This window comes from Myotis daubentonii, chromosome 2 (genome assembly GCF_963259705.1).
Source record: "Myotis daubentonii chromosome 2, mMyoDau2.1, whole genome shotgun sequence".
NCBI lineage: Eukaryota > Metazoa > Chordata > Mammalia > Chiroptera > Vespertilionidae > Myotis > Myotis daubentonii.
In genome coordinates this window covers 161,868,186-161,893,341 of record NC_081841.1, presented here as the reverse complement: position 1 = coordinate 161,893,341, position 25,156 = coordinate 161,868,186, and the positions used below count along the sequence as shown (strand labels likewise).

General features: G+C 35.3%; 1 protein-coding gene across 3 annotated transcripts in view; it reads right to left on the bottom strand.

Annotated features, from left to right (window-relative positions):
* Positions 1 to 446: 446 nt before the first annotated feature.
* UCHL3 (ubiquitin C-terminal hydrolase L3) overlaps positions 447 to 25,156 on the bottom strand; it is a 53,950-nt gene continuing 29,240 nt past the window's right edge. Inside the window, exons 6-9 of one of the 3 annotated variants that reach the window (XM_059684844.1) lie at positions 10,832 to 11,020; positions 6,690 to 6,765; positions 1,493 to 1,551; positions 447 to 658 (exon numbers count right to left, since the gene is read on the bottom strand). In XM_059684844.1, coding sequence (XP_059540827.1) covers positions 575 to 658; positions 1,493 to 1,551; positions 6,690 to 6,765; positions 10,832 to 11,020 — 408 coding nt within the window. In that variant the 3' untranslated portion in view covers positions 447 to 574. Of the gene's footprint in view, positions 659 to 1,491; positions 1,552 to 6,689; positions 6,766 to 9,663; positions 9,817 to 10,831; positions 11,021 to 25,156 lie in introns of those variants that run through there. The other 2 variants (XR_009451349.1, XM_059684843.1) reach the window with 2 other exon arrangements.

Below are 25,156 nucleotides of genomic sequence, written 5' to 3'. Positions count from 1 at the left end.
ACCTGAAAAGGAGTGAATATGAAGTGAGTTATTAGCTGTTAACGTATGTATACATTTTTGGGAACACAGGGTGTCTACAAAATATATATACACTGAATTAGTATAAAGGCAGTGTTTGTACTTCAATCATATTTTCAAACTTCCAATAGCATTTAGGATGAATTTCCTTTGTTCAAAGCTTAGTCTGGCTGAAAAGAAAGAAACATCAATTGAGCTATCAGCTGTTAAAAGTGTGCATACATGTTTTTGGGACACTGTATATACACACTATGCAGATGGAAACTGTGTCTGTGTCCCAATACAAAACTTACCATAAAACTTTAAAGAGAATAAGAAGGTTATTTCTAGTCATCAACCAAGCTAAATCCTTCACAGGAAAGAAAGGGAAGAAAAGAAATGCAGCTTAAATTCAGGACAAAGTATATAAAACACAGATCAAGTCAAAGTTTAATTCACATAAAGTTTAATCAGTCAAGTTAATGAAAATATCAAAATTTTTGAGATAGTGTATGGCAGCAGAAATGAAATTTTTGTTGCAAATAATACAGTACTTGGTGTTTCCATTATTGACAAACTATGCTGCAGAAAGAGCAATTGCATTGAATCTCAATTCATCAGGGTCACGTTCCATAAACTTCTTGCAAACTTCTATGGCATCCTATAGGGAAAAAATATAAATTTTCAGTTTATAAACATGTGTTTTACTTGCAAATCATAAGTGTTTCATACTTTCCTAGTTTGGACTAACGTTACACTGCACACTTGTTTTTCCAAATGAAGAACAACTAAAAGCACACCAGAAGAATGAACATTTCGTGGCCTAATTAGCTTAGTCCAAAAGTATAAGATACAGTAAGTATTCTTTCTTAAAATCCTTTTAAGAAACTTTTAACTTGACAATTACATTTCATTGATTCTAAGCCACACAATTTGTTCATAAATTTAAAAATCTCTAAAATCAAGATCAAGATACAAATGATGGTATCATGAATCTAATGAAATATGGGATACAATGTGCAACTCTTTCAAAACTATTCTTGCCTTTTTCTTCTTTTTTAAATCCTCTCCCAAGGAAATGTTTTTATTAATTTTTAGAGAGAGGAAGGGAGAGAGAGAAACATCGATTGGTTGCCTCCATACACCCCCAAATGGGGATAGAACCCCCAACCTAGGTATGTGCCCTGACTGGGAATCAAACCTGCAACCTTTTGGTGTATGGAACGACACTCCAACCAAATGAGCCACTCAGCCAGAGCAAAACTATTCTTGCCTTTTTCAAATTTGGTACTTGTTCACACAAAGAGCTCTGAAAACTTCTTTATTTGCTATAGGTTAACACTAGCTCAAATTTTTCTTTTTGGATATTTTCAAGAGAGCAAGGACAAGGAAGTATCCATATATAGATAAAATGTTATACAAGTAAGTTTTAGAGATGTTTCAAAGATAACCAGAACATTAATAACACTTAAAGAGGGCCAAGTTTTACTCTTACCTCTAATAACGTTTCATCACTAGTTTCACCATGGTTAATTGGAAATGGTTTCCGTCCATCTGTAAAAAATAGACAAACAGTTGAATGTTTAGCTGTTTGTACAAGACAATGTACTTTCAACTTCCACTTTCCTCCTCTCACAGTGAGGCAAAAGTTAAATGATTATATGTCCTAAAACAAATATTTTAAATGTGCTACCTATGAATATTCTTTAACATTAAAAGTTATTAGATTAAAAGTAAAGTTATTAGAACCTTGCTTCCATGTTTGAAAACCTAAATTATCTTCATAAATAGAACTTATTATAAATACATATTGGCTTGATTTAATTTCCTAAAAAGAATACGAAAAATAAGTCAGGGTTTTTTTTAAGTTAGGATCTGTTTTTACCCTCAGAAATATGGGGAAAAAATTATTTCTTCACTTTAAGAGTTAAATCAGAAGGCTTCTAAGACTGACATGTTTACATCAACAAAAGGGAGCCATCCCAAGTTTTATATATTACTACTAATTGTGTGCCTTCAAGGTAGTAGTATAGAATAATAATCTAAATAAACTAGGATTACTTTACTGACCAGCAAAAATAACTAACTGCAACTATAGTCACTTGAATAAACTAGTAATTTTTCAATAGTATGAAAAAGTCTAGAATTATATAAACTCATGTTACCCAAAGGTAACTAATAACTCTACACAAAGTAGGTTTACAAATGTTTGAATGGAAAATATTACAATAATTAATAAATAATAATAGAAGAATAAACTCTGTGTTTTGCATACTTAAAACTGTAAATTTACTTTTGCCCCATCCTGTGCATCAAAATTTATCATCTCAAATGTCTTATAAGTGGCACTTCAAGTACAAATCATAAAACACAATCCCTTCTATAACTCTATGGTTTCTAAATATAATAAAATTTTTAGTCAATAAGTATATGTAGTAATAGACTTAGACTAATAGATACCATATTTAAAGAAAAACTATAAGCAAAAATTAAACAAACAAAAAAATATGGTTACTTAATTATTTTTTTCTTAAAAACCATGTGTTCTCTTAATTACCATTTTCTTTTTGATTCCTTTAATCTTTTTGAAAAAAAAAACGTTTTTTCAATTACAGTTGACATTCAATATTACATTAATTTCAGGAGTATAGTACAGTGGTTAGACAATTATATACTTTACAAAGTACTGCTGCTGATATTTCCAGCGCCCACCTGGCACCATACACAGTTATTATAATATTATTGATTATATTTCTTTCTAGAGGCCCAGTGCACGAAATTCATGCACTCGGGGTGGGAGGGTCCTCTCAGCCCAGCCTGCACCCTTTCGCAGTCTGGGAGCCCTTGGGGGGTGTCTGACTGCCGGCTTAGGCCCGCTCCCCATGGGCCTAAGCTGGCAGTCGGACATTCTTCTCACAATCTGGGACCCCTTGCTCCTCACCGCCAGCCTGCTCGCTGCTCCTTAGCATTGCCACACAGGTGAGAGAGGCTCCTGCCACTGCCGCTGCACTCATCAGCCATGAGCCTGGCTTCTGGCTGAGCGGCACTCCCACTGTGGACTGTGGGAGTGCACTGACCACCAGGGGGCAGCTCCTGCGTTGAGTGTCTGCCCCCGGTAGTCAGTGCGCATCATAGCAACTGGTCATTCTGGTTGTTCCTCCAGAACGGTCGCTTAGGCTTTTATTATATAGACTAGAGGCCTGGTACAGGAAGATTCTTGCAAGAATAGGGCTTCCTGCGGCCGTCTCTGCCGCCCCGCTTGCTTCTCTGCAGCTTTGCTCCCTTCTGCAGCGCTTGGCTTCCTTCTACGCTGTCTTCAGTCTTTGCTCTGCGCCTACATATGCAAATTAACCACCATCTTTGTTGGGTTAATTTGCATACTCACTCTGATTGGCTGGTGGGCATAGCAGAGGGACAGTCAATTTGCATGTTTCTTTCATTAGTATAGATGCGTACTTCATATTCCTGTTACTATATTGTAACTGCCAACTGGTACTTCTTAATCCATTCACCTTTTTCACCCAGCTCTAAATGCCCTTCCCATCTGGCAACTATCAATTTGTTCTTTGTAAGTACGAATCTGTTTCTGATTTGTTGTTCCATTTATTGTTTGGTTTTTTTTTAGATTCCACATATAAGTGAAATCACATGGTATTTGTCTTTCTGACTTATTTAACTTAGCATAATACACTCTAGGTCAATCCATGTTAGTGCAAATGGTAAGATTTCATTCTTTTTTATGGCCAAGTAATATTTCATTGTATATATATGTACCACATCTTCTTTATCTAATCGTCTGCTGATGGACACTGAGATTGCTTCCATATCTTGGCTATTGTAAATAATGCTGCAATGAACATAAAGAAGCATTTATCTTTTCATATTAGTATTTTGGATTTAATAGGATAAATACCCAGAAGTGGAATTGTGGGGTCATACTGTAGTTCTATTTTTAATTTTTTGAGGAACCTCCATACTGTATCCTATAGTATTCCACTAACAGTATATGAGGGTTCCCTTTTCTCTGCATTCTAACACTTGTTTGTTGATTTTATTGATAGCTATTCTTCTTTAAAATTTTTTAATTTTATTTTTTAAAATAGATTTTTATTGATTTCAGAGAGGAAGAGGGAGAGATAGAAACATCAATGATGAGAGAGAACCATTGATTGGATGCCTTCTGCACACCCCCCACTGGGGATAGGGCCTGCAACCCAGGCATGTGCCCCCAACCGGAATCAAACCTGGGACCCTTCAAGTCCACAGGCTGACGCTCTATCCACTGAGCCAAACTGACTAGGGCTTGATAGCTATTCTGAAAGGTGTGAGGTGATAACTTATTGTGGTTTTAATTTGCATTTCTCTCAAGATTAGTGATTTCTCTGATAGTTCATTATTGGTGTATAAAAATGCAATCGATTTCTGAATATTAACTTTGCGTCCTGCACTTTACTAAATTAATTTATCAGTTCTAATAGTTTTTTGGTGGAATCTTTGGGGTTCTTTATTTATAGTATCATGTCATCTACAATTTTTTATTCAATAACTCAATTCTCTTCTTGCTCAAGATTCCTTTTGAATTTATTAGGAATCTATATCAGGGTTACTGTCCATTTCCCTTGCAACTGCCCATCCACATTTGTCTTATAAGTTTCCCCCTGCTCTCTGATATATCAAAGATTATGACTATTCTTTAGAACTGAAGTTCTTTAAACTCCTTTAGAGATTGCTATCTCCAAAGGGCTCTAATTCTCCATCAGCCATACTGATCATTCTTGCTAAAGAACACCTAAAACAAACAAGATCTCATCTCAGTAGTTCTGCCTTTCTTTTCTGATATTCTTACTTCAAACCAATTTTAAAATACTTCTGTGTTGATCTTGGCATGCTACAAAATAGGACATTCTTCATATGTAGCTTACCTTTGATATATGTCTTTCTTTCTACTGCTAGCTAACTATTCAAATTGAGTTTTTTAGACAACTCTTTGCTTCCCATTGATCATAGATTTACTTTTTCTAAGTATCTTTTCAATGTTATTGTTTATTTTATTACTAAGTGTTTCATCCTGAAAGTCACCATTACTTTTTAGTCCCTAGTTATGGATAATATGTATCGTTTCTCTGGCCTTTTCTAAATCTACTTCCTTGAAGTCAACAGAATGTGTCTGGTAAGTCTCAGCACTCTCTTTATTTCCATTTCTACTAGTTATTCTTTATTATTCAGAGTGGAAATGAAGTTTCCAGCAATCAGTCACACAACTGAAATCCCCAATCACTATTACACCTTATCTCTATATAAATTTTATAGACTGACTTAGCAAATATAAATTTTATGGAATAAATTAGTGAAGCTCTGAGATCTGTTACATACTCCCATAACAATTTCTTTTCATTTTAGTTTGATTCCTACTGAAATCATTTGACTATAGAAGACAACCATCAATTTTTATAAATATGTTATTTCCTTTCCTGTTCCCCTTTAATAGAGCAATTTCTTTTTAATAAATTATATAATTTTGTTAGCATATTTCAAACACAAAATCCATCTAAATTTTATGGACCTCATTTGCAGTTGTAATCTGAGTTCTTTCAAAATTCTTTGTCCTTAACTTACATGAATGTCTATCAGCTATGCTGTACACCTGAAACTAGTACAAAAAAGTGTTGAATGTAAACTGTAATAAAAAGATTTAAAAATTTAAAAAAACTCTGTCTTTAAATAAGTTAAGAAAATTAAAAGTGGCAAGTTAATATTGAAAAGTACTTCACTTTTTTGTTTCTTCATTTGCCCGCCCCTCTTTTTTTTTTTGAACACAAGAAGGTCTCATGGAGAAGAACAAGGACTCATAAGTACTAAAGTACTATAGATCAATTATGAAGGAGTCATAAGAAGTTCTCTATCTAAATGAAACAATTAAAATTATGAAGATTTCCTCCAAATAGTCCCTGAAATAATCTACCTGGAGTTAAACTTTTTAAAAACTAAGTGCCAAAATTCTAAGTAATTAATCATGTGTAGTTTGACATATGCCTTAGGAAGTTGTTGCCAGAAAACAGACTCTTGTAAAGTCTTTTAAAAAGTCAGATGTAGCCAGCCAGTGGGCTCAATCCCTGGTTGGGGGTGTGCAGGAGGCAGCCGATCAATGATTCTCTTTCATCACTGATGTTTCTATCTCTGTCTCTCCATCTCCCTGCCTCTCTGAAATTAATAAAAATACATTTTTTTAAAAAGTCAGATGTAATACAAAGGGATAGTACAAAAGCCTGAAAACTAGTACTACTCATTACCAAATATAAAAACTAGACATGAATATTACACTATGTCTTAAAACTAGTTTCAGGATCAAAATGGCTTATGCAGATGTTGATGATATCTATCTCAATAATATAGTAAAAAGTGCTGGGAGTGATTTACAGGAGTTCCCTATAATGATTTTTACTTTACTGCTTTGCTAAAATGTAAAGGTGGTATGCAAACATTTTGAATTGTAAGTTGCTTGAACACCAAAGAAAAATTTGATTTTTTCTAGTAAGAAGTCTTAAATGAAAAACTTTCATTATGCCAGTTCAATGCTATAACGCAATCAATTAATTTAAGTAAATAATAAATACCAACAATCCCGTTTATCACAAGTACAGACTTTTTCATTTCCAATTTCTCTCCCCAGAGTAAATTTTTAAAGTTCTTACCTAATTCATAGAGATGCCCATCTACGTGAACTAATGCAATAAAATGAAGATCTACTTTTTCATCTATATTTGGTGCCTGCAATAGGAGGAAATATACATATTACATATGTTTATAGTCAAACGAATCAAGCAAGTACATGTAAACACATACAAGTATCAAATCACATCAGAGAACATTTATCCAAAATAATTAAAGGCTTAACCTTTGATATAGTGGACAATGAGTAAATATGTTTACGTTTATAACAACGTGCTCACCCATCAACAAGAAAAATGTCAACTACAAGCACATTTTTCTTAATCTCAATAATCTAAATATCTAAAGCTTTGTTCACCTTCAAGGGCCCAGCACTTCACACAATGCCTGGTATATATAGTAAATGTGCAATGTATACTTTCTGAATGAAATAAATGCATGAAGTGATTTGTCTAATTTTTGAAATTTGAAAAAGAAAACCTTTTACATTTTAATAGCATAAACAGAGTTTTAAAAACTCTAAGTTTTAAGACTTAAAGAAAGTGAGTTCTCCCCTTAATAACTTGACTTTGATAATATTATTTTTTTGAAAAATAGAACATAAAGAGTTTTAGAGTAAAATAAGTATCTTTACTCATCCTACATTCAAAAGGTTTATAAATGAATAGACTCAGGAGAATAACCCAAAAGGTTAAAGGGGGAAAATAAGGATAAGAGCAAATTAAAATAAACTAACTGTAGCCTATAATTTTTCTCTTGCTTTCTTAGTAAACGCTTGGAAATTAAAACTATTTTGGCTTACCAAATTCAATTTTCATGAGCAATATCTGCTACATTTGTTAAACATTCAAGTAACTTATGCAAAGTCAATACATGATTCACTCACACTGTCTTTAATACGCAGTAACTACAGTTAACACAAATATGTGTTAACTATTTATCGAATCTAAATGGTGTGAAATGAAGTACAATCAGTGTTAAATGCAAGTACACATTTTAGAGACAAAGTTTTCACAAGGCATAAATCAAATTACTTCTCATATTATGTAACATCCTGTAACACAATAGTAGCTTAACTCTAAAATGTGTATTTTTTTACTCGTTAGTAATTACATAATTTTAAGTAGTTGTAATATGAAGTTTTCAGGTGCAGAAATTGAAAGATACAGAAGAAACATTATCTTGGATTTACTGAATGCTCTTAAAACATTTACAGATAGAGTGACTCATGTAATCTCACATTATTCTTCAGGAATTATTTTCTTCAAGTTTATGAATGAGAAAACAGCAACAAAAACTGATGTGGCAAACTAGCTCTTCCTGGCTTCAACATAGAACTAAAGAATTCCAAAGTTGGTAGCAATCAAAGTCATCTAGGTTACTGTTGTTAATCTCCTCTCTACCACAGCCCGTACTTTTGGTAGACCCTCCAACAACAGGGAACTGTCACTAGACTTTGAAGCAATCCATTCCATCTTTGACCCTCATACTGAAGCTAAAATATGTTTCCCAGTGTTTTCCACCATCTTATAAAAAGTCTAATAGCTCCTGAGCATGATGTTTCTTCAAATAATTAAAGATGGTGACAATGAGTTCCCTTACTTTCCTGGTCAGAGAATCAAATGTATTACTGATTGCTCAATCTAATACCAATGACCAAAAGAGAATTCAAATTTTCAAGGCTAAACCTAGGCAATTCTACAAATGATAAATTCAATTCCATAAAAAATGCCAGAAAGAATTGTTTATCCAACTAGGAAAAGGTCTGGTTTTCTCATTTTAAGATACGATTCTCCAACAGGATATTAAATCTTTTGATCTATGTTTTCAAAAATTTTAAAATATTTTAACACCATTTCTTCTAAGCATATTGCATCTTATAGCTTCCATTTTTCTTATCTTGCCAGTAAATATAATTGTGCTAAAGATAAAAGTAGTATAATTGGAGTCAGAGATATGAACATATATACTCAATCCCTGTAAACACTGATTTTGTTATCTGTTTTGAGGTTTAAATGAAATGTATTACTTTGTAAATTGTTAAGTGATACTAAACATTCTGTATTATTACAATATTAATACTGCATTATCACAAAATCTAAGAAATCACTAAATCTAGTGACTCAAAATTGTGTGTCAGTACTTGCTATGAGCCTTTTCCTTTTGTCTACGTGTAATCTGAAAAGTGCAATTATTCATTGCTTAAAAATGATTCCACCCCAAAACAAGAATAAATAAAAAGCAAATTCCAATAAGTTTTTCATTTAAAAAAAAAATGACCAACATATAATAAACAAAGGGCAAAAACAGAAGCTATAGATTTGGATCATTTTTGCCTACATTTATATATATTATTTTTTATAAAGTTCCCTAATTTAGAATAAAATACTTATCCCAATTAAAAAGTAATATAACAAATTAATTAGATAGAAAGTAAATACTAAACAGATATTTCAAATTATAAAAAGGTATGGTTGAAATTTAATTAATAATTGTATGGTACTTAATATATATTAGGCACTGTTCTAAGTCTTAAATGTACTGACCAATTAATTATCATTTAAACCCTGCAAGGTGGGTAATATAATTATACCCATTTTACTCTCAAGAAAACTGAGGCATGGAAGCATTAAGTAACATGTTCTAGATCACAAATCCAGGCAGTGTCATTCTAGAATCTGTGTGCTTAACCACTAGGCTATGAAAATATTTATGAAGATATAAAGCAATGGAATTAATATTGAGCAAAGATCAAAATTATATAAAAACATATAAACCTGGAAAAAACAAATTTTATGATATGCTCATTTATATTTAGAATAATTTTAAGTACAAAGGAATTTATTCATATTTAGAATCAATTATGCCTAAGACAGACTTTACAAAAATTAGGGTTTTACTCTGATCATTTAATTCACCTTATATCTCCTACTGTACAAATTGGCACAGTAGGGAAACAACAAATATGATAAATGAATAAAAATGACAAATACACACTGTGACCCAATGAAGATAATGAAACACAGAGACACCAGTTTTGTTGATACTCAGCAAAAATCAAAGGTTCTTTTGATGCCCATACTGCTATTTGGAGGAAGCAGATGTTTAAGGAAAAGTGCCACGACTCCACTTCAGAATTTGAATATAGCTCTAGAAGAGTAAGTAAAGGGAGGAAAGAATGTTTGACACCAATTTTTTTTTAAGCATTAAACATTACGTGTAATCAGACTTCCTTTGGCTTTGAAAGTCATGATGATTTATAGAAGTGTCAAGTTTCTTATAAATGTATGGCATATACCAAATCTCTCAACCAATCCAAAGTCATTGCCACTAATAGTCTAAAACATCAGAAAGACAAGAGCTGTAGTTGCTGAAACCTGCAGTTTATTTCAATTATGAAAATAATTAGAATTCTATCATCAACCTCAACATTTAAGAAAATTAGCAAGATTATAAGAACATATACATACACTTTTAAATAGTTTGCTAATATTATCTACTCAAGAAGGAGAAATCCTAAAATTTGTGGGAAGCCTACATCAATTCACAAGGAAAAAAACCTTTGCCTCTTACTTGGAAAGATGTTCTTTAAACTGAATAGGCAAGGAAGATTGGATCAAGATTAAACCAAGTACCTGAGCCACCTCAAGAAAAAATAGCTTAGATGAAACACCCTACACCATGAAGTATTAGATTAAGGATAGAGTAAGTAAAGCACCCCAGAGCATGACAAGAGCCTAAAGTCATGTTCAGAAACATGAAAAAAAAAAAAAAAAAAGAAATGGTATAGAACTCAGAAGGTACACAGCATTTGTTGACCCGAGTCAACTAAATGAAATCAGAAAGATGAAGGGTAAAAGAATACATATTCACTTTAATGAATGATAGGAACGTAAACATTATCATGAATGTCAATTAACACTCATCAAAAGGCAGGCATTCTTGCATTGGTAGGACATGAAGTGGAAAGATGGATTTCACCAAGGCATTGGTGAAAGTCAAGCTAGACTGCAAAGCATGGAGGTATGCTTGCAATTTTACTGGGAGGGAAAACTAATGGTTGAGTGAACCAAGAGAAAAGCATTTCGAAGACCGAAGAAGTTTAAGGGGAAAAATGGACTGCCCTTGTCACTGGAAGAAGAGATGGAAGATTGACTACACTTACAACAGAATGGAGACCCAAAGATGGTAGGCGTAAGAAGGGTCGCCAGCGACGAAGACGGAGAGATGGACTGGTAGCCTTTGCAGGGTCTACATGGTTACGTTTGACCCAGGGCAGGGATGCATGGTGACACAATGATGAGGCCTTCGTTCTGCAGTGGCTACAATGAGGCTGTGATGAGGATGGCGAGGACTACATAATTAAAAAAGAGAACATTTTACTTAGACCACGTTACTTGGCGATCATTTATTTTTAAAAGCAACGTATGGTCATACTTGTATTTATATGGTCTAGCACTTTTAATCAACCATAATCCAGAAAAAAACCATAAATGAATATTGATTAAAAGCAGGTAAAGTGGAAATATATAACCAAGGTATCAGGGTATATGCCATAGGTTCTGTAAGTGCACATCTAAAATATTTACATATCCTCATATGCATAGCAGACTGGTGGAATTGATTATTCAAATTCTCTAGGAACAAAATATAGGCTGCAATTTAACTGTTTGATCAATCTGATTAATAAAATCTGCCATGAAATTTCCTTTCTTAGTTGGACAAGGCAAATAATACCTCTTTTGTGTGTTTGTGTGTGTGTGTGTGTGTGTGTGTGTGTGTGTGTGTGTGTGTGTGTGTTTTAACCTGCTCCCTTGAGTATATACCTAAGAATTCATCCAGGGACATTTGAATGAATTGAAATAAATAGGGATAGTATTACACATGTTTCCTAAAGGAGTGAAATGTTACTAATCAAAGCCTTCTTTTGGAAAAACAAACAAAAAACACTCAACATCTTATCCAGCAAGATGTTCTGTTATAGATAGTATTTTAGAGAAAGCTTGATAAATGACAGTACAAGTTGAAAGTGGAACAGCAGGCATCAAGGAAGAAAGAAAGAACAATCGACTTGAGAGGTTGCCAACTCTAGTCTCGGTGACTTTGGGTAAGTCATTTCACTTCTTGGAGCCTCAATTCCCTTGTTTATAAAGTGAAGCATTTAGTCTTGATGATTTACTACTTTCCTTCCAGCTTTAAAAAAAAATCTGAGAATTTAAAAATTGTAATTATATGAAATTAAGTAATATAATTTAATACTGTAAAATACTGCAGAGCATCATAAATGACACTTTTTAAATGTATTTTTTAAAAAAACATATGAGAACACTCAGTAACAGGCATACAATGATATCTTATTTCTTTTTTGTCTGTGTTGTTTCTACCTAAAGCAGATTATATTGACATTTCCTAAATATAAATCACTGAATAAAATGAGCAAGAGCTCTTGTCTGGAAAAAAAAAAAAAAAAGCACCCAGCTGGCATGGCTCAGTGGTTGAAAGTCCACCTATGAATTAAGAGGTCACGGTTCGATTCCCATTCAGGGCACATGTCCAGGTTGCAGGCCTGATCCCCAGTGTGGGGCTTGCAGGAGGCAGCCAATCAATGGTTCTCTCTCATCATTGATGTTTCTATCTCTCTATCCCTCACCCTTCCTCTCTGAAATCAATAACATTATTTTTTAAAAACTCACTAAAATGGAATTATATCGAATTGTTTTTAAAAAAGAATATACATGAAATATGTAACATACTATCTTCTTACTTTGGCTGACAAGTTAAATGAAAGCAATCATGGCATAACAATAGTATTAGTTAAAATATGTATCACTTATTTTGTGCCAGACACTCTCTGAAGCACTTTATATGTATTAGTTTATTTAATCTCCCAGTAACCCATGAGATAGGCACTATAATTATTCCCATTTTACAAATGAGGAACCAGAGTACACAGAAGTTAATTAACATGCACAGGGCACATTACCAGTACACGGCAGGGCTGGGATTCAAACACAGGAAATCTGGTTCTAGAATCCAATGCTCTCAATCACTGTGGTGTACAGCCTAAGTGGCCAAGCGGAAGATTTAATACTAAGTTACTAGACCACATTCTAATGAGGGGGTAATCCTCTTAAAATTAGGTATTTTGAGAGTCACCCTTTCATACACCAAATACCATAAAAGACAAATCTGGCTCAACAGTTATTCATTAAATGAACATGCTTGTGATAACTAACTTTTTATGTTAATCAATCCAAATGAAAACTTTATAACTGTTACTCCAATAAATAACACCAGTCAGTACATGAAATAAAAAATATTAATTTAAATCAGCATGAAAAAATTAAAAGCACTTATTACCATAATGAGAAGAAGCAATTAAGTCCTTGCTTAGTGATAATGGATTTCATTAACCATGACTTAGTCTCTTTAGGAAAATGAAGGGGATTTCCCTGAATACTTTCTGAGGCTCATTCAACTCTGAAAATTCTATGATCCTACTTAGTACTTTAAAAAATATATATGTCTTTATTGATTTTAGAGAGGGGGGGAGAGGGATAGAGATAGAAACATAGATGAGAGAGAAAGAAATTGATTGGCTGCCTCCCACATGCCCCCTACTGGGCACCAAGCCTGAAACCCCGACTGGGAATCAAACCAGGGACCTCTTGGTTCATAGGTGGACGCTTAACCACTGAGCAACGCTGGCCAGGCCTAATTAGTACATATTTTTATTGATTTCAAAGAGGAAGGGAGGGGAGAGAAACATTATTGATGTGAGAGAATCATTGATCGGCTGCCTCCTGCACAACCCCTACTGAGGATCAAGCCCACAACCCGGGCATGTGCTCTGACTGGGAATCGAAACCTGACTTCCTGGTTCATGGGTTGACACTCAACCACTGAGCCACACCAGCTGGGCAGTTGGGCTGTTTTAAAAGCAGCCCAAGGATCTAGATGACCTGCCCAAAGCCATAGAACTAGTGACTGTCAAAGCCAGAGGCAAAACCCATAGCTCCTGGCTCTAATTTCAGTGTTTTCATTACACACAAAAGCACCCACCCACCTACTAGCAGTCAAGTAATTTAATTGATTTGGAGGCAAATCTATTACTACTTCTATCTATAGACCCCAACCACTATTCAAATCTTTCTATTTTTCAAACTTATATTTAGTTCAGAAACAAAAAACACGTGGGTCCTAAAAGGCCAAATTATTATTCCTTCAACATTAATGTGCATGTCACTTTGTACATCTATATATATAAAAGCCTAAGCGACCAAATGACCAATCGCTATGACTCACACTGACCACCAGGGGGCAGACACTCACCACAGGAGCTGCCCCCTGGTGGTCAGTGCGTTCCCACAGCGGGACTGCCAATCAGCTGACAGACGGGCACCAGACACAGAGCTCACAGCTGGCTGCTGCAGCCCAAAGACGGCAGCAGAGCGGCAGTGAGCCTACTAAGCGGCAGTGGCGGCGGGAGATGCAGTGAAGCCGGGACGAGCGAGAGCGGCAAGCAGGAGCAGCAGGCAGTGTTGGACTGCCGGTTTCAACCTGATCCCTGCAGAATATGTCAAGGAACCCCACCAGTGCAAGAATCCATGCACTGGGCCTCTAGTGTAAAAATAAGTCAACAACTCTTTAATCTGTTCGATAATAAAAAAATGAGAAATGCCATGAAGGCTAAAAATTAATGAATTGAACCTTTAATAAAAAGGTGGGGGAGTGTGTCCGTCTACCAGATGTACCAGTTAATAATGCAGACTTTTTTCAATAGATGGAGTTACACATATGTTGATATATATATATGTGATTTGATATGTATGCTATTTTGTTGTATTGACAGCAAGCTTCAAAACTTCATATGTCAAATTTGCTGAAGGTGTTAACATCATAGATATTTTCATGCTTAAAAATGTCGAATTTCGTGCCAAAAAAAGAGCATTTGCGGGAAGTTTTAATTCATTACTTTATTTTGAAGAAAAAGTTATCATATACTTCGGGAAGCTTATGGTGAACATGCTCCATCTCAAGATACTTGTGAACGCTGGTTTAAACACTTTAAAAGTGATGATTTCGATGTGAAAGACAAAGAACATCTAGGTCAACCGAAAAAGTTTGAAGACCAATAATTACAAGCATTATTGGATGAAGATGCGTGTCAAACTCAAAAACAACTTGCAGAAAGTTTAAATGTTGCTCAGCAAACAATTTCCGATCGTTTACAAGCAATGGGAAAGATTTTAAAGGAAGGAAAATGGGTGCCACATCAACTGAACAAAAGACAAATGGAAAACTGAAAAATCATCAGTAAAATATTGCTTCACTGTCAGGAAAGAATCTTTTTTGCATCAAATAGTGACTGGCGATAAAAAGTGATTTTGAGAATCCCAAATGCACAAAACCATGGGTTGATCCAGGTCAACCATCAACATCGACTACAAGGCCAAATCGCTTCGGAAAGAGGACAATGCTCTGCGTTTGGTGGGATCAGGAAGGTGTGGTGTATTATGAGCTTCTAAAACCAGGTGAAACCATTAATACTGATTGCTACCGACAATAAATAATCAATTGGAACCACGCTTTGATCGTGAAACAACCAGAATGGGCGAGAAGACATGGCAAAGAAATTTTGCTTCATGATGACGCACCATCACACACTTCAAAACTTTAAAGACACATTAAAAGATCTTGCCTGGGAAGTATTAACCCACCCGCTGTATTCACCAGACCTTGCTCCTTCAGATTACCACGTGTTCTGATTGATGGCACACGCACTTTCTGAGCAGCACTTCAAAACGTACGCAGAAGTGGAAAACTGGGTCTCTGAATGGTTTGCCGCAAAACAAGAAAAGTTCTATTGGGACGGTATCCACAAATTACCTGAGAGATGGGGGAAATGTGTAGCTAGCGATGGACATTACTTTGAATAAAGCACTTTGGATGTTTCTCTTGAAATTATCGTGTTTTCTTTGATAACACATCTGCATTATTAACCGGTACACCTGGCAAAAAGCCAGCTTACTTTTTCTTCAGTTAATGTACATGCTCTGTGTGTATAAAAAAAAAAAAGAGAGAGATTGCTCTTTAAACTATCTAATAAAAACTGAAGAATTAGAAATGCAGTAAAGGCTAAAAAGAAATAAGGGAGGGAGATCAACCAAAGGACTTATATGCATGCATATAAGCCTATCCAATGGACACAGACACCAGGGGGGTGAGGGCATGACTGGGGGGTGGGGGGACTAATGGGGGGAATAAGGACCCCTATGTAATACCCTAATCAATAAAGAAAAAAAAAGATACAGACCTTTTTTTAAAAAAAGGAGGCCTACAAGTATTTCTTTTAAGAAATCAAGTGTTTGCCCTAGCTGGTTTGACTCAATGGATAGAGCATGAGCCTGGGGACTGAAGGGTCCCAGGTTCGATTCCGGCCAAGGGCCCATGCCTGAGTTGTGGGTTTGATTCCAAGTAGGGGGAGGGCAGGAGGCAGTCAATCAATGATTCTCTCGCATCATTGATGTTTCTATCTCTCTCTTCCTCTCCCTTCCTCTCTAAAATCAATTTTTAAAAAAATAAATAAATATAAAGAAAATTAGATGGCGGAGGAAAAACCAAGATGGCGGGATAGGTTAATGCCGGAGATTGCTGCCTCGAACAACCACTTCATAAAACAACTAAAGACAGAATGGACATCATCCAGAACCACAGGAAGGCTGGCTGAGTGGAAATTTTACAACTAGGAGGAAAGAGAATATCATACCCAGACTCAGAGGAGGTGCAGTGCTGAAGTGAAATACTCAGGTGCGGAGTGCGCGAGGAGCGGGCTGGCGGCGGAGGGCCCGGTTGTTGTTTTAAATCGGGAGGGAGTTTCAGACTCTGAGCTCCAGATCCGGGTGAGTCTCTAGGGACCCAGACTCAAACAGGAGAAGCGGGACTGTCTGGCTTCGGTCGGAACTCGAAGGCAGCTTTCTCTCCGAGGTTTGCAGGGGTTGCTGGGACTCTGAGAGGCAGAGCCCCTAGGGACGGAACTGAGAGCAGCCATAACTGCTCGCTCCGCCTGCCTTGTAGATCCCCAGGGACCCACCCCGCCCAAGCCCTGCGCAGAGCCATTTGCCAGATAGCCTCAGGCAAAGGCTAGATTAGCACCGCCCTAGAGATCCAGCACAGAAGCTCTCCCACTGCAGACACAGTGGACTCTCATAGCCAGTTAGCCTGGAGGTCAAATCACACCCACTACTGCCGACAACAATCAAGGCTTAACTACAACAAGACTGCGCACAAAGACCACTAGGGGGTGCACCAAGAAAGCATAAAAAATGCAGTGACAAAGTAACAGGACAAAATTGTCCATGGAGGATATAGATAGAGTTCAGAACCACACTTTTAAGGTCTCTCAAGAACTGTCTAGAAGCCGCCGATAAATGTAGTGAGATCCTCAAGAAATCTAATGAGACCCTAGATGTTGTGATAAAGAACCAACTAGAAATTAAGCATACACTGACTGAAATAAAGAATATTATACAGACACCCAACAGCAGACCAGAGGAGCGCAAGAAGCAAGTCAAAGATTCAAAATGCGAAGAAGCAAAAAAAACACCCAACTGGAAAAGCAAAATGAAAAAAGAATCCGAAAATACGAAGATAGTGTAAGGAGCCTCTGGGACAGCTTCAAGCGTACCAACATCAGAATTATAGGGGTGCCAGAAGATGAGAGAGACCAAGATATTGAAAACCTATTTGAAGAAATAATGACAGAAAACTTCCCCCACCTGGTGAGAGAAATAGACTTACAGGTCCAGGAAGCCCAGAGAACCCCAAACAAAAGGAATCCAAAGAGGACCACACCAAGACACATCATAATTAAAATGCCAAGAGCAAAAGATAAAGAGAGAATCTTAAAAGCAGCAAGAGAAAGAAACCCAGTTACCTATAAGGGAATACCCATACGACTGTCAGCTGATTTCTCAACAGAAACTTTGCAGGCCAGAAGGGAATGGCATGAAATATTCAAAGTGATGAATACCAAGAACCTACAACCAAGATTACTTTATCCAGCAAAGCTATCATTCAGAACTGAAGGTCAGATAAAGAGCTTCACAGATAAGGAAAAGCTAAAGGAGTTCATCACCACCAAACCAGTATTATATGAAATGCTGAAAGGTATCCTTTAAGAAGAGGAAGAAGAAGAAAAAGGTAAAGATACAAATTATGAACAACAAACATGCATCTATCAACAAGTGAATCTAAGAATCAAGTGAATAAATAATCTGGTGATCATAATAGAATCAGGGACATAGAAAGGGAATGGACTGACTACTCTTGGGGGGGAAAGGGGTGTGGGAGATGCGGGCAGAGACTGGACAAAAATCGTGCACCTATGGATGAGGACAGTGGGTGGGGAGTGAGGGCGGAGGGTGGGGCGGGAACTGGGAGGAGGGGAGTTATGGGGGGAAAAAAGAGGAACAAATGTAATAATCTGAACAATAAAGATTTAATTTAAAAAAAACAAACAAAAAAAAACAGTTATAAAAAAAAAACCTAAAAAAAAAAAAATTTTAAAAAATCAAGTGTTTGATAGGTTAAATGCTTAAATTTAAATTATTCTAAAATGCTAAAATAAAGTTAGTAGATTTAGGCTTATACCCAAAACTTTTGCTCATTTAAATGGGGAAAATCCTGTTACTAAAAAAAAAAAAAAAAAAAAAAAAAAATCATTATAACCATGTAATTTCATCAACATATAGGGACAATTAGCTGATAGATACGTAAAATAATTACTGTCTTCCAAAATATACGTAACATGACTAGCAAAAAGACTAGTTGGTTTATGGGTAAGCTTTTATGTTTAGCCCAGCTGGTGTGGATCAATGGTTGAGCATCAAACTATGAACCAGGAGGTCACGGTTCAATTCCAGATCAGGGCACATGCCTGGGATGCAGGCTCAATCCCCAGTAGGGGGTGTGTAGGAGGCAGTCAATAGATGATTCTTTCGCATCGATATTTCTCTCTCTCCCCCTCTCTCTCTCTCTCTCTCTCCCTCTCCCTTCCTCTCTCTGAAATCAACAAAAACATATTTTTAAAAAACCTGGGATAATATCTATCTTAAGGAATTGAGATGATTAGAGCAGGGTACTTATAGGGCTTAGTATAGTGCTTACCTCATAAGATGCATTCAGTAAATGTTAATTAACATCATTATAAGATGACAGACTTTCAAAAGCAGTGAAAATTAAGATGATGACAAACCATGGGAAAAAACTGAAAAACACCTCAATTCCCATTGCATTCACCCAATACATGACATTAAAGAATAGTAAAGACCTACACAGTAGCAACCCAAAATGATGCCCAATGTTTTCAGCAACGCCAAGTATCTCATGATGAGAGTTTTTTGGCTCAAGTACCAATAATATTTGTGGCTCTCTAGTAGAGAGCAATGTGCACTTTCTTCACAATACCTTTTTTCATTTACAGGGTAGAAATGGAAATAAAATACTGAAAATAATAAAATTCAATGTTTTAAAAGAATTTTAGTTTCTTATTAGATGATCATTAGAAATCATGATTCCTTTTACTGACCTGTTGATAAAATAATAAACTTGATGGTGACAAATTTAAATTATTTCCATGTACTTTCAGTGGTACATCTTTTCAGATGTTAGAAATACCACTGAATCTAAAAAATGATACATGGAAAGGAAAAAATCAGGAACTTCTCTAGGGCTGCCAGATGCTATGAAAAGAAGTAAAATTATGATGTGTAAGCGTACGTGAGGATATGGATGTGTATAGATATGTGAGAACATGTACACATATATAAAACTATTAGTTTAAAATCAAAATTCTAAATTCTAAATGGATTTCTGTAGACTTCAAGTAAATGTCAAGTATAATACACTGCATTACACAAAATTTAAAGTCCAAATTTAAAACAGGAAAGTAAAACCAGATTCATGCAAAAGATGCAAACTTTCCCACAGAGTATCCATATTCAGTTGGCAAAGATGTCTAAGTAAAACATGGGCTAGGTAACAAAATATCACTACATAATCCACGGAAAATTTGTATAATGGCAAATTTCTTCATTTTGCTCAGTTAATAAATCAAGATGCCCACAGGTTTCGAGACATTCTTGGTATTTTTCCCTAATGGTTTAACAATTGTGTTTTCTCACTTCAATTTACAATTCTCCACATAAGAAATCGCTGTTAATACAATGACCTATATCTGTAAATGTTACATTAAACAGAAATGTTATTACTTTTTAAATCTGAGAATAGCCCCAAGTAAGAGTCTCCTTTACTACAAATGAAAGAAAAACAAAAACCTTAAATCCTAACATAATCTCTGCTTTGGAAAGTTGTGGTTTAAACCAAAACAAACAGAAAAACCCACCATCCTCAGTTATAACTTCGACTCTATTTTTATCGCTGAAGACATTTTTAGATGGAAGAGTTACATCTAGTCAGATATGTAAGAGTAAACTGATGAGTTCAGTCTAAGAAATCTACTTTAAAATAATAAGTTTAATATCTCCATTTTCAAATCAGATATTGGAAGAGAAAAAAAAAGGAAAAGATGAAGAAAGAATAAAAAAGAAAAAAGACCCTTTCGATCAATTTCAGGACACAACATTTGTTAAGGAAGAAAAACAAAGTGTAAACAGGATGTAGTAGTAGTAGTAACTACATTCTTAACTTTTCAACAACCAATTTAATCCATTTACACATCGTTATTTAGTGATATGAGATAAAGAACTGATCACATGCATGGAAAAAGATGTCAGTGTTCTGAAAGAGAGGAATTAAAAGAATCATTTCAATATTTCCCCTTATAACTAGTCCTAATTTGTACTCCATCTTTCAAACTGAAGTCTCCCACTCAACTCTACACATACTCTAAACATACCTGTATTCAAGGAATGATATGCAGAAGCAATGACAACAATAAAAAAAGATAAAAGAGTGACAGAGGCAAAAGGTGCAAGAATAGGAGTTCCAGAGCATTTCTCAATTTTAAGAATGAAGTTGCCTGAAAAAAGATTTCCAGTAAGTCTTGTTGGAATGGTGTATGGAAAGTATATGGAAAAAGAAGAAAAACCAGAAAGTTGCAATTTCAGACTTCTTGACAAAACTGGACTATATAGCTTAAAATGCATGATACTTTCATCAGAGTTAATTTACTATTTCCATCTGATTCTCCCAAGATAATCAGGAACTTAAATTCCACATTATACAAGAACTAAGTTTCTTCTTAATACCTTCACAGTTTCTTCCAAAATCAAAGAAAGAAGAAAATAAATCCCTAAAATAGGGGAAAAAATGTGAGCATCTTAACTCCTTTAACTCTAACATAATTGAAATAACTAAAAATTATACTTCAGAGTAAAATGAAGCCATGCAAACTATACTTACTGGTATATTACACATCTAATAAAGATAAAACTTGATCTTATGCCCACCCCCTCTGAAAATTTGCATTGATTGGGCAAAAAAAGCCAACTACATACACACAAACACAAACACATGACTTATCTTTAATTGTGCATACATCTACAGGGTGAAGCAAAAGTAGGTTTCCAGTCGTTCATATGAAAAATAATACAATAATTATTAAGAATGTGTTTTGCATAATCACAGCTATAAAGCTACTTTTGCCCCATGCTGTATATGAACACATACTTGAAATCAGAATATACCCATTGCTTACCCAATAGTCAAATAATCCTTCTCTTATAGGATAATACTAACCAAAATAGACTACACATTTCATTAAATTAATTACAATTTCATGATTTAAATTTATTTCATAAACTTTTACAAAAGATCTTTGAAAGATCATTAGCAATCAAACATAATATTTCCCTCTATCAAACAAGCCAAAATTTAAAATCTAAAAATAGAATTAAACACTGGCAAGGTCTATTTTTGAGGCTACCTCCAGTGAAATAAGAGATCCCTGAAGACACAAACTGTTTTATTCAGGTGTACATACAGCTCCTAACACAGTACCGGCATAGTAGGTGCTCAAACAGGTTACCTGGTTCATTAAATGAAAGACAATTTCATATTATTTAACAAGAACCTTAAATATGTTCATTTCTTTGACTCAAGGTAATTCTACCTTCAAGAAACTACCTTAAAGAGAGATCTCAGAATGAGTACATGTATAAATAAAGATATTCAAGGAAGTTATATTTTTAACTTGAAAATGAAAACAATTTAAACATCGAAAGTTAAAAAAATTATGCCCCGCTGGTGTGGCTCATGGTTGAGTGTCTACCCAAGAACCAAGTGGTCACGATTCAATTCCTGGTCAGAGCACATGCCCAGGTTGCGGGCTCCGTCACCGGTAGGAGCATGCAGGAGGCAGCCATTTATGAAGTTTCTCACTCATTGATGCTTCTATTTCTCTATCCCTCTCCCTTCCTCTCTCTCTAAAAATCAATTATATATAAACTAAAAGTTAAGGGAATTACAAAGTAAATTATGGTTCAATGAGAGTATACAGCCATGAAAAATTATTTATGAAAAGGTTTTGATGAAACAAGAAAATGCTCATGATAAAATGTTAAGAAAAAAAACCCCCACAAAATGTTGTGATCTCAACTGTTTTAAAAATGAATTTTGAAAAGATTCAAACTAAATAAAGTGCTAAAAATGTGTTGTATTTTTTTGCTACCTTTCCCATATTGGCATACTGTTTTTAATTTAAAAACAGAAATAAAATAATTGTGGCAGTTTCTATTATTTTTCATTACAAATTGACATGGAGGTTCCTGAGCAGATTTACATTTTTTTAAAGCCAAATAAACAATAAATCAAGAGATTTCTACTTATAGCTGGGTTAGCTCCTAGATTAATCCAAACAAATCTCAAAATTTAGAAACTGCTTTTTAGATAAGTATCAATGAAGTTAAAGTAAAGTCTGAAGGCAAATAAAATATCCTTTTGGATTTCTTTCCTTGCCTTCATATTTGACTTGAAGATTACTTCCATTTTCTATCATTGATCTTTGTTCATAATTCAAAAAAATACTTACATTTTAATTTCCTCATATCCCATCGTTTTTATCTTTCCCATCTTAAGTGAAATATAAAAGCAGTAACTTTCAGTATAAGTTAATGACAGTGGAGAGCTACTGTCCAAATTTCTGAACAATCATGGTGGAATAGGGAAAAATATACAATAAACAATTACTCTATAGCAGCACGCTACTGCTAATCCTCCTAAAAGACTACTGTATTTTGGTGGCTCAAATTACTGATACCTCATTTAGTATATGAATCTCTACATACAATAAGGCTCCTGCCTATTCCATTCCCATGAAAATGTTCTGAAAGAGAGCATCAATGATGCCAGTGATGAATGCCATTGCTACTGCACTGTTATTATTGCTTCACTTCCTCTGTCCACTCCTTTATCACCCACATGCCCCAGGATTTCATTGTGGTTCACCACTATTCTCCCTCTATAGAATTATCAAGGTTCTATTACCCAAATACAAAAGACTAGATATCTCCCCAGAGCTTTAGACTCCATATCCAATTCTACCCAGATGACCCTTAAACTCAATATACTGAGTACTAAACACACCATCTTTGGCAGTTCCTTACTGTCTATAAAATTCTAGCTGCCCTTTGATTTGACTTCATCCTTTTTGGTTTCATCCTCTACCATTCATATCCATTTTTCTGAATGCCTAGTAAAATATAAGTACGACTTAATTTTTATTGAAGGCCCATTATATACCAGGCACCGTTCCAATTACTTTATGTGATTAACTCATTACTCTTCACAGCAATTTCATAAGTAGATGCTATTATCCTCATTTTATGCATGAAAGTACCATGCCTAAGCTACTAAGCAGTGGAGTCATATACAAACCTACATCCTATGCTCCTTACTTTTACACTATCTAATTTCTCATAAATGTCTATATATGCCAAGCACTGTCCTGGGTTGTCAGGTGAATGACAAAAAAAGGTATATGCCCACATGGGACTCATATTCTAGTAAATAAAAAGAATAAACAAAGAACAGAAGAAACAAATTATTAAAAAGCACCAGAAAGAAAATAAACAGGATTTTATAACAACAAATAAATTCATAGTGGACATACCTAACAATGATAAAAGAAAGCCCCTTTGAAAATTACTTTTAAGATAAGACTTAAGCATGAGAAGGTGCTGACTATGCAAAGAGGAAGGGTATATCCAGAAGATAACTTGGTCATTAGAAAACACAAAGATGGGCCTAGACTATAATAATCTATATTTCAACGTGGCTCAATGGTTGAGAGTCAATCCATGAATCAAGAGGTTACCGGTTTCATTCCTGGTCAGGGCACATAACTGGGTTGTGGGCTCGATCCCTAGTAGGGGGCGTGCAGGAGGCAGCTGATCAATGTCTCTCTCATCCATGTTTGTATCGCTCTCCCTTCCTCTCTCTCTAAAGTCAATAAAAATGTTTGTTTGTTTTGTTAAAAAAGGAAGCACAAAGATGGTATTATGGACTGTATTATATTGCCCCAAAATTCCTATGTTGAAGCCCTAACCCTCAGTGTGACTGTATTTGGAGAGGGCTTTTAAGGAGGTAATTAAAGTTAAATGAAAGCAGAAGGATGGGCCCTAATTTGACAGCACTGGTGTCCTTATAAAAAAAGAAAGAGACCTTTCTCTCTTTCTCTCTCCCTAAGCACAAAGAAAGGCCAGGTGTGCACACAGTGGAGATGGCACCTGTCTATAAGTCAGGAAGAGCGGCCTCACCAGAAACCAACCCTGGTGGCACCTTAATATTGACTTCTATCCTCCAGACCTGGGAGAAAATAAATGTCTGTTGTTAAAGTCGAGTCTTCAGTGTTCTGTTATGGCAGCAAGTAAATAAAAACAAATGTGAAAAACCTAGATATTTATGGAAAATGACAAAACCAGTGTGCTAGCATATAGAAAGCAATGGAGATAATACTCAAAGACTTAAGCACCTAGATGTTAGATCAGTGATGGTGAACCTTTTGAGCTTGGCGTGCCAGCATTTTGAAAAACCCTAACTTAACTCTGGTGCCATATCACATATAGAAATTTTTTAATATTTGCAACCATAGTAAAACAAAGACATATTTTTGATATTTATTTTATATGTATAAATGCCATTTAACAAAGAAAAATCGACCAAAAAAATGAGTTTGCGTGTCACCTCTGACACACGTGTCATAGGTTCACCATCACTGTGTTAGATAGACCAGAAATGAGATGATTATCAAAATAGTTCCTGCTGCAGGAGTTTTAAGCTGGTTAAGTCTGGATTTGGAAATGTATGATTTGGTTTTTGTTCTCTCAGTGACTTGGAACCACTGAAATAAAGGGGTGGACAAAAGTACATTCATAGTTGTTCATATGGAAAAATACACAATACAAGAATAAATTCTAAAAATCGTGCACCTATGGATGAGGACAGTGGGTGGGGAGTGAGGGCGGAGGGT